Genomic DNA, 11224 nt, shown 5'->3' with positions numbered 1-11224 from the left:
CTTACTGTTAGCATAATCAATAAGGCTCGACTTTTAAATGCTGCAGATGATGGATTCGCCAAGTCACTTATGAATGTCTCTCCAACTGATCTGAAAGTCAGTTGTTTTGTTGTGATTGCCTCAGATGTGACAGTTGTTAAACCTCCAGTTGTAATTAATCCTGCAGTGGTAATTGACACGCCAGTGGTGGTCGACCCAGCAGTTGTAGTTGATACACCAGTTGTAGTTGATCCAACCATTGTAGTTGATCCACCTGTGTTGGTCGATCCACCTGTGGTGGTTGACCCATCAGTTGCTGTTGAAGCTCCAGTTGTAGTTGATCCACCAGTCGTAGTTGACCCGCCTGTGGTGGTTGACCCACCAGTTGCTGTTGAAGCTCCAGTTGTAGTTGATCCACCAGTCGTAGTTGACCCGCCTGTGGTGGTTGACCCACCAGTTGCTGTTGAAGCTCCAGTTGTAGTTGATTCACCAGTTGTAGTTTCTACAGTATTCAAAAACCAATGTGAAAGAAGTGAGTAAAATGTATTAAAGTAACATATTATCTTTAGTGTAAATACATCATATATAGTAATATGTTGTGTACATGAGTCAAAATCGTACATTTACTAAAATAAATCAGCAAACAAATTTCAGTCTTGCTTACGTGTGTCATCCACAGAAACGGAGCTGGTTTCAATATTGAAGGTTGTGATATTTGAAGCTGCATTGATCGATACATTGGCAATCTGCATGTTATCCGGAACAGATGTTGATGCAAAGCCCAGTCTAATGTTGTTGATGATCGATCCGTTGCTGCAAAAGAAAATACCAAAAGTATTATTTTAATTTCATTGTATTAATGCCAATATTCTTAAGATGTATCACGACAATGTAGCATATTACCTGAAAGACTCCACATTTAAGGTGCGAAATGAAGAGAATCCTTGTTTGTAGAAAGGTTCAAGCTGCAAAAAGATAAATAAAACCCTTTATAAGTACTTTTATTTGTTGGCTGTCCTACAAAATGGATAAAACTGCCATTTTGTAAAAATATATCTGAAAAATGTATTTGTAAATTGTAGGTAATATCTAAAATATTTATTTTTGATGATAAAATCAATAAAAGTGTTAATATCTTTCAAATCATATCCAAGTTCACTCCAAAAAATACACTTACTGTTGTCTTAATCAATAAGGCTCGACTTTTAAATGCTGCAGATGATGGATTCGCCAAGTCACTTGTGAATGTCTCTCCAACTGATCTGAAAGTCAGTTGTTTTGTTGTGATTGCCTCAGATGTGACAGTTGTTAAACCTCCAGTTGTAATTAATCCTGTAGTGGTAATTGACACGCCAGTGGTGGTCGACCCAGCAGTTGTAGTTGATACACCGGCTGTAGTTGATACACCAGTTGTAGTTAATACACCAGTTGTAGTTGATCCACCTGTGGTAGTCGATCCACCTGTGGTGGTTGACCCACCAGTTGCTGTTGAAGCTCCAGTTGTAGTTGATCCACTAGTCGAAGTTGACCCGCCTGTGGTGGTTGACCCACCAGTTGCTGTTGAAGCTCCAGTTGTAGTTGATCCACCAGTCGTTGTTGACCCGCCCGTGGTGGTTGACCCATCAGCTGCTGTTGAAGCTTCAGTTGTAGTTGATCCACCAGTCGTAGTTGACCCGCCTGTGGTGGTTGACCCACCAGTTGCTGTTGAAGCTCCAGTTGTAGTTGATCCACCAGTCGTGGTTGACCCGCCTGTGGTGGTTGACCCACCAGCTGCTGTTGAAGCTCCAGTTGTAGTTGATCCACCAGTTGTAGTTGCTACAGTATTCAAACACAAATGTGAAAGAAGTGAGTAAAATGTATTAAAGTAACATATTATCTTTAGTGTAAATACATCATCTATAGTAATATGTTGTGTATATGTGTATATGAGTCAAAATTGTTACATTTACTAAAATAAATCAGCAAATAAATAAGCAAATCAGAAATCAACCTTCGACAATTCATATTGCTTTCATGAAAATTCATTTTTTGTTATTAATTGATACAACAGTATTGTCCATTGGGTGCTTCAACATCAATAATACCAAACAAATGTCAGCTGAAATTAAATGTGGGGCTACTGTTACTTACACACTGCTGTGATGGAGGTGGATTCCACCGTAATGCTGAAGTTGTTGGTATTGTTCACGGCTTCTACTAATGTTGTTACAACATCAGCAGAGCTGGGGATTTCTGCAGATGACGTAGTGTCATTGAACACAATTCCCACCTCCACTTCAGTATTATCCACTCGTGTTGAGCCTCGTCTGCATCAAAACAAACGTATATCTCAATCGAATTATACTAACATTGATAAATTCTATCTGTAATTATTTTTTAATTAATGAAGGTAAAAGCTTTAATTTTAATAACAACACAGATGGCACATAGTCAGTTTGAATCGGAAATATACAAAAAATATCTTACGTGAACTTTATGACATAAGTGCGGATGAAGAGTAACCCATATCTTGTCCTGTAGACAGCATCATACTGTTGAAAGGAAGCAAACAGAAAAAACATTCCTAATTAAGAAAGAAACTACAAAAGTTAATTTGATTAAACTAGAATGATATGAAATCTGATCAATTGAACATTACTTACCACAACTACAACTTTTGCAGCAAGGCTTTTGAATTGACTGCTATTTGGATCACTGAGTTCTTCCACAAATGTTTCTACTATGGTGGCTTTGACAACCACTACTGGTCCAGAAGGTGCAGAAGTTGGTGCAGCTGTAGTTGGTGCAGCGGTAGTTAGTGCAGCAGTAGTTTGTGCAGCAGTAGTTGGTGCAGCGGTAGTTGGTGCAGTAGTAGTAGGGGCAGCGGTAGTTGGTGCAGCGGTAGTTGGTGCAGCAGTGGTAGGTGCAGCGGTAGTTGTTGCACCAGTAGTTGTTGCAGCAGTTGTTGGTGCAGCGGTAATTGGTGCAGCGGTAGTTGGTGCAGCGGTAGTTGGTGCAGCAGTAGTTGGTGCCACAGTAGTTGGTGCAGCGGTAGTTAGTGCAGCGGTAGTTGGTGCAGCGGTAGTTGGTGCAGTGGTTGTAGATGCGGCGGGAGTTGGTGCAGCGGTAGTTGGTGCAGCAGTAGTTGGTGCCACAGTAGTTGGTGCAGCGGTAGTTAGTGCAGCGGTAGTTGGTGCAGCGGTAGTAGGTGCAGCGGTAGTTGGTGCAGCGGTAGTAGGTGCAGCCGTAGTAGGGGCAGCGGTTGTAGATGCAGCGGTAGTTGGTGCAGTAGGAGTTGGTGCAGCGGTAGTTGGTGCAGCGGTAGTTGGTACAGCAGTCGTTGGTGCACCAGTCGTTGGTGCAGTAGTAGTTGGTGCAGCGGTAGTTAGTGCAGCGGTAGTTGGTGCAGAGGTAGTTGGTGCAGCAGTAGTTAGTGCAGCTGCAGTTGGTGCAGCGGTAGTTGATGCAGCGGTTGTAGGTGCAGCCGTAGTAGGGGCAGCGGTTGTAGATGCAGCGGTAGTTGGTGCAGTAGGAGTTGGTGCAGCAGTAGTTGGTGCATCGGTAGTTGGTGCAGCAGTCGTTGGTGCACCAGTCGTTGGTGCAGTAGTAGTTGGTGCAGCGGTAGTTAGTGCAGCGGTAGTTGGTGCAGAGGTAGTTGGTGCAGCAGTAGTTAGTGCAGCTGCAGTTGGTGCAGCGGTAGTTGATGCAGCGGTTGTAGGTGCAGAAGTAGTAGGGGAAGCTGTAGTTGGTGCAGTGGTAGTAGGTACTGCAGTAGTTGGTACAGCTGTTGTAGGGGCAGGGGTAGTAGGTACTTCAGTAGTTGGTGAAGATGTTGTTGGTGCAGCAAAAGAAACAAAAAAATGTTTTGTTATTAATTGAGTCAGCTGAATAGTAATATGTTGTCTATATGTGTTTATGAGCAAAAGTCTTAAAACAAATATATAAAAACAAAATTATATCAGAAAACATTCTTGGACAATTCATATTGATTATCATGAAAATTCATTTTTTGTTATTAATTGATACAACAGTATTGTTCATTAGGTGCTTCAACATCAATAATACCAAACAAATGTCAGCTGAAGTTGAATGTGGGGCCACTGTTACTTACACACTGCTGTGATGGAGGTGGATTCCACCGTAATGCTGAAGTTGTTGGTGTGGTTGTTCACGGCTTCTACTAATGTTGTTGCAACATCAGCAGAGCTGGGGATTTCTGCAGATGACGTAGTGTCATTGAACACAATTCCCACCTCCACTTCAGTATTATCCACTCGTGTTGAGCCTCGTCTGCATCAAAACAAACATATATCTCAATCAAATTATACTTATTATAACATTGATAATTTCTATCTGTAATTATTTTGTAATTAATGAAGGTAAAAGCTCTAATATTAATGACAACCCAGGTGGCACATATTCAGTTTGAATCTGACAAATACAAAAAATATCTTACGTGAACTTTATGACATAAGTGCGGATGAAGAGTAAGCCATATTTTGTCCTGTAGACAGCATCATACTGTTGAAAGGAAGCAAGCAGAAAAACATTCCTAATTAAGAAAGAAACTACAAAAGATAATTCAATTAAACTAGAATCATATGAAATCTGATCAATTGAACATTATCCTTACCACAGCTACAACCTTTGCAGCAAGTGTCGTGAATTGAGTGCTATTTCGATCACTGAGTTCTTCTACAAATGCTTCTACTATGGTGGCTTTGACAACCACTATTGGTGCAGAAGGTGTTGAAGTTGTGGGCGCATCAGTGTTTGTGTGTCCACCAGTTGTAGTTGATCCGCCGGTTGAAATTGATCCACCAGTGGTAGTTGATCCATCAGACGTAGTTGATAAACCGGTTGTAGATGATCCAACGGTTGTAGTTGGTCCAGCAGTCGTATTTGATCCACCAGTTGTAGTTGATTCACCAGTGGTACTCGACTCATCTGTGGTGGTTGACCAACCAGTTGTTGTTGATCCATCAGTTGTAGTTGAACCATCAGTCGTAGTTGATACACCGGTTGTGGTAAAGCCTTCTGTTGCAGTTGATCCACCAGTTGTAGTTGATAGACCAGTTGTAGTCGATCCACCAGTTGTAGTTGATCCACCAGTTGTAGTTGATCCCCCAGTGGTAGTTGACGCTCCTGTGGTGGTCGATACATCAGTTGTTGTGGAACCTCCAGTGGTAGTTGATCCATCAGTCGTAGTTGATCCACCTGCTGTAGTTGATCCACCAGTGGTACTCGACTCGCCTGTGGTGGTTGACCAACCAGTTGTTGTTGATCCACTAGTTGTAGTTGATACATCGGTTGTAGATGATCCACCGGTTGTAGTTGATTCACCAGTCGCACTTGATCCACCAGTTGTTGTTGAACCTCCAGTTGTAGTTGATACTCCAGTTGTAGTTGAACCCCCAGTCGTGGTTGATACATCGGTTGTTGTCGAGCCTTCTGTTGTAGTTGATTCACCAGTTGTTGTTGAACCACCAGCTGTTGTGGAACCTCCAGTGGTAGTTGATAGACCGGTTGTAGTTGATCCTCCAGATTTAGTTGATCCACCGGTTGTTGTCGAGCCTACTGTTGTAGTTGATTCACCAGTTGTTGTTGAACCTCCAGTTGTAGTTGATACCACAGTTGTAGTTGATGCCCCAGTCATGGTTGATCCACCAGTGTTTGTTGAACCTCCAGTTGTAGTTGATAGACCGTTTGTAGTTGATCCACCAGTTATAGTTGATCCACCGGTTGTTGTTGAGCCTTCTGTTGCAGTTGATAGACCGGTTGTAGTTGATTCACCAGTCGCACTTGATCCACCAGTTGTTGTTGAACCTCCAGTTGTAGTTGATACTCCAGTTGTAGTTGAACCCCCAGTCGTGGTTGATACATCGGTTGTTGTCAAGCCTTCTGTTGTAGTTGATTCACCAGTTGTTGTTGAACCACCAGTTGTTGTGGAACCTCCAGTGGTAGTTGATAGACCGGTTGTAGTTGATCCACCAGTTATAGTTGATCCACCGGTTGTTGTCGAGCCTACTGTTGTAGTTGATTCACCAGTAGTCGTTGAACCTCCAGTTGTAGTTGATACACCAGTTGTAGTTGATACACCAGGGGTTGTTGACCCGCCTGTGGTGGTCAACCCACCAGTTGTTGTTGAACCTCCAGTTGTAGTTGATATACCAGTTGTTGTTGAACCTCCAGTTGTAATTGATACACCAGTCGTGGTTGATCCACCAGCTGTTGTTGAATCTCCAGTTGTAGTTGATACACCGGTTGTTGTAAAGCCTTCTGTTGTAGTTGATTCACCAGTTGTTGTTGAACCTCCAGTTGTTGTTGAACCACCAGTCGTAGTTGATTCACCACTTGTTGTTGATCCTCCCATTGTAGTTGATAGACCAGTTGTAGATGATCCTCCAGCTGTAGTTGATTCACCAGTTGTTGCTGAACCTCCAGTTGTAGTTGATCCTCCAGCTGTAGTCGATACACCATTTGTTGTCGAGTCTTCTGTTGCAGTTGATCCACCAGTTGTTGTTGATCCTCCAGCTGTAGTTGATACATCGGTTGTTGTCGAGCCTTCTGTTGTAGTTGATTCACCAGTTGTTGTTGAACCTCTAGTTGTAGTTGAACCAACAGTTGTTGTTGAACCACCAGTTGTTGTTGAACCTCCAGTTGTAGTTGAACCACCAGTTGTAGTTGATACACCATTCGTGGCTGATCCACCAGCTGTTGTTGAACCTCCCGTTGTAGGTGATAGACCGGTTGAAGTTGATCCTCCAGCTGTAGTTGATACACCGGGTGTTGTCGAGCCTTCTGTTGTAGTTGATTCCCCAGTTGTTGTTGATCCTCCAGCTGTAGTTGATTCACCAGTTGTTGCTGAACCTCCAGTTGTAGTTGATCCTCCAGCTGTAGTCGATACACCATTTGTTGACAAGTCTTCTGTTGCAGTTGATCCACCACTTGTTGTTGATCCTCCAGCTGTAGTTGATACATCGGTTGTTGTCGAGCCTTCTGTTGTAGTTGATTCACCAGTTGTTGTTGAACCTCCAGTTGTAGTTGAACCACCAGTTGTTGTTGAACCACCAGTTGTTGTTGAACCTCCAGTTGTAGGTGATAGACCGGTTGAAGTTGATCCTCCAGCTGTAGTTGATACACCGGTTGTTGTCGAGCCTTCTGTTGTAGTTGATTCCCCAGTTGTTGTTGAGCCTCCAGTTGTTGTTGAACCTCCAGTTGTAGTTGATCCACCAGTCATACTTGATACACCAGTTGTTGTTGAACCTCCAGTTGTAGTTGAACCACCAGTCGTAGTTGATTCACCAGTTGTTGTTGAATCCCCAGTTGTTGTTGAACCTCCCGTTGTAGATGATAGACCGGTTGTAGTTGATCCTCCGGCTGTACTTGATACCTCGGTTGTTGTCGAGCCTATTGTTGTAGTTGATTCACCAGTTGTTGTTGAAACTCCAGTTGTTGTTGAACCTCCAGTTGAAGTTGATACACCAGTTATAGTTGATCCCCCAGTCGTACTTGATACACCAGCTGTTGTTGAACCTCCAGTTGTAGGTGATCCCCCATTGGTAGTTGACCCGCCTGTGGTGGTCGACCCACTAGTTGTTGTTGATCCCCCAGTTGTTGTAGAACCACCAGTTGTAGTTGATTCACCAGTTGTAGTTGATCCACCAGTCATGGTTGATCCCCCAGTTGTTGTAGAACCACCAGTTGTAGTTGATTCACCAGTTGTAGTTGATCCACCAGTCATGGTTGATCCACCAGTTGTTGTAGAACCACCAGTTGTAGTTGATTCACCAGTTGTAGTTGATCCACCAGTCATGGTTGATCCACCAGTTGTTGTTGAACCTCCCGTTGTAGTGGATCCTCCAGCTGTAGTTGATACACCGGTTGTTGTCGAGCCTTCTGTTGTAGTTGACTCACCAGTTGTTGTTGAACCTCCAGTTGTAGTTGATTCACCAGTTGTTGTTGAACCTCCAGTTGTAGTTGATCCACTAGTCATACTTAGGTCAATGGCCACTATTTGTAAAGAACAATTAACACATTTGAATAATAATAATGTTTAAAGGTTAAAAGGAATTTCATTGTCAGGTAACTGCTTCGAATAATTTTGCTATAATCAATAACTTACCTATAAATATCAGCAAACTTGATAAGACTGGTCCAAAAGCCATTGTGTCTGCTTTTTATCCTGCAATAGTTGACAGCATAGGAACAAAAGGTGTTATAGATATAATATACATGAACTTCAATTGTTAATTATACTTACCTAGTTAAACTAAGATATTTGATGTTAGGCAAATCAGCAATTACATGTGCATAAAAACATAAGCTAACAATAATTTACATCATGAAATCATCATCATATTTTTTCAATTGTATAAACACAGTCCTATACTGTAACACAGCATATCAAATGTCTCTTTTTTTCAATGAGTATTCAATGAGACCTATGAAGGTCCAAAATTTCAGAACAGAGGCAGACCTTTAACTATATTGGCAATCAATACAGTAATCTGCTGAACAACCCTACACTAAATTGTTAAGTTCTTATAGAGGAAATATAAAAGAAAAATGGGAAGTTGTCTGTTAACCTAAAAAATGTATTTGTCATAAAACACAGTGAAAGAAAAAATTTGAAATCCTAAATCAGAACCTAAATTTAATAGTTTACTCCCAGGCTCAGCCCAATCCTCACCAAGCTTGATTGAAATCGGTTTAGTTTTTTTTTTACAAATAAAACAACAAACATACACTAGTGAAAACCCAGGCGTCTAGGAAGAGATAATCTGTTCAGTATTAGATGTGTATTGATATTTGACTGTAAGTGCTAATTATGCATGTTGAGGTGTATGATGAGTTTAAAGAGGAGGTGCTCTTCGAAAAAATTAGTCTTCAAGAGATAATTGATGTGCAAGGGCCCACAATGTTCCTTGGAGGATTGCAATGCCCAAGGAGCGTAAGCCTGTGTGATTGAGTTCAAGAAGCTGTGATCAGTCTACCTGTCTGCAAACATTACTGATTCGAATCTGGTACAAATTAAGACCAGACTTATACATGCAAAAATAACGTTTTTATTTCAAGAAATTAAGATTCTGCAGATATTTAAAAAACGGCAAATGTTAGTTAGTTTTATGCAAACAAAGCATTCCCAGTTTCTCTTATGTAGCATCATGACCACAATTATACCCAATAAATCAGATTTAGTTTTTCTATAAGGTGGTATATGATTTCAAATTGTTGGATGTATATATATGAATAAAATATGTGTATAGGACTATTTGTTCTTTTCTTCGTAAAACCTTAATTAGTGAGTTATAACATATACTGCAGCAATCAAGACCTAGCTTAATCTTTAAATCAATCTCAGCATGGTAAATATTTTAAATTGGTAGTCAATTTAAAAAAAAGGTTTTCAATTTTATGACAATTTTATGACATGTCTAAATGTTCCAACAATTCAAATCAATTAAGATTTAGCAAATTGACCATAATACATAGCATGCACTCAATATTTACTCATTATAGTAAATTATAATCTAGTTAAATTAAAACACCCTGTAATTGTAATGTTTTTCAAAGTAAAGATGTACTTACCGTAAGCAATATTCAAATTTAGAAATAATCTTCTGTTAGGTTCTTTAGATATGCGTTATTTCTAAGGCCCCTTCATGAAAGCTGTATGGTGTGGTGTCTTATATACAGAGGAAATCTGAAGAAAGTGTGACGTCATTTGGGCATCAACACATCAGGCTGAACAAAGAAAACAATACCTGCAATCAAGTCTCTGTGAAATTCATGGTTCAGTCGCTGTGTTACATGCATTCCACTTACTGAACAAACTGGATCTCATTGTCATATCTCTAACACAATGGAGCATTGAAAACATTATTATATTTTATTTACGTTTATTTACAAGACTAATGTAGGAGATCAGGTAAAGATGTCTTGTAAAGGTACAGAGTAAGTGCCAGTTATGCACGTTGGGGTGATTGTGTACTTATTTATAAAACAAATATGTACTGGCAAGGCACATTGGGGCCAATGCACTTTGTAATGTTATCTGTCTCTTTCAAATTCCATTAAAAGTCATGTGGTTTAGCCAAGTGACAAACCAATCATGCCAAAACAATGAAAGAATACTCCGACCGTGGCCTGTCATGTTGAAATGATTTAATAATTAGATAAATAAATAAAAGAGATTAGAATCATTGTAATGTTATGCCAGCCATGTCCAAAAAATGAAAAAGTTAAAATAATTAACAGCAACATCATTATCGTCACAACAAAACAATAAGGATTATTTGTTTTATTTAGGAAGAATAATGGGGAGTGCTCTAAACTGTATATACATAAGAGGTAATTATTTCAGAAGATTGCATATATAAGCATCAGGGTAAAGAGAAAGGAAAAATAAATACACTGTGTGCAGATGAATAAGATAATAAACATCAGAATCACAAAGTTAATAAAAAAAAATTTGCATGGTAGTTTTTTTTCTTATTTAGTACTTTTTCCACAATAAAAGTAAGAATGAGAAAAAGCTTAAGGAATAAAAATGGCTACAAATAAAAATGGAAACCACAAACAATTTATGACTGAAACGAAAAATCATACAGTTTTAAATAATTGAGTTTCCAAATCATTTGTGAATTAGATCTATTCGCATCATGTTTAAAATAGGACGTTAGTGTTATCTTTAAGAAGGAAGCATACACACATACACCCACAGAGAAGAATGCAGCACAACTGGCCTCACCACCACATATATGCAGGGGGAAACTCCATGAACATCATTCAGTGCCTGGCTTATGTTCATGGCATGATGGCTGAGTGATATATCTATTTGCGGTTGTGCATTATCTCTTGGACAACTAGGCTTCTGAACAGTCTGTTGCAAACAATCAATGGGCAGTCATTCTGACATCACATACAGCAATTCTAAGAATTCCAAGGCAATCATGTTTTCACTCTTTGCTCCAATACGGCAAATCTGGGTTTGCAGGTGCTTCCTGGAGGCTGATACTCGGTCATACAGTCCTTCAAGCCTTCTGTAACTCTTCTGGTGGCAATGTGGGAATCTGTGAAATAATAAACAACTAAATCTAGATTTCTTGTAGCTGGGTTTGACTCCTCCAGGTGTTTTCAGTAGTTTGTCATTGTTCAAGATGCTTGACATTGACTGACATTGTATTGACTGTTGCCAAGTAGGTTTTAGTTTGTGTTAGCATTTAGATGTACTATGTTATAGATAGGATGGTCTCAGCGGGTG

The 11224-nt window shown here is 40.2% G+C and overlaps 1 protein-coding gene across 1 annotated transcript; it reads right to left on the bottom strand.

Annotated features, from left to right (window-relative positions):
* Window positions 1–288: 288 nt before the first annotated feature.
* LOC133950289 (sericin 1-like) lies at window positions 289–9602 on the bottom strand. The gene is made up of 6 exons (XM_062384538.1): window positions 9550–9602; window positions 8084–8143; window positions 5461–7971; window positions 4066–4174; window positions 1675–1794; window positions 289–415 (listed from the first exon to the last, which is right to left on the bottom strand). The coding sequence occupies exons 2-6, from the start codon at window positions 8124–8126 to the stop codon at window positions 289–291; spliced, it is 2910 nt and encodes a 969-aa protein (XP_062240522.1). The 5' UTR covers window positions 8127–8143; window positions 9550–9602.
* Window positions 9603–11224: the final 1622 nt, after the last annotated feature.

The sequence above is a fragment of the Platichthys flesus genome, chromosome 24 (assembly GCF_949316205.1).
Source record: "Platichthys flesus chromosome 24, fPlaFle2.1, whole genome shotgun sequence".
NCBI lineage: Eukaryota > Metazoa > Chordata > Actinopteri > Pleuronectiformes > Pleuronectidae > Platichthys > Platichthys flesus.
The sequence above is the reverse complement of the archived record's forward strand: the minus strand, read 5'-3'. Positions and strand labels throughout refer to the sequence as shown.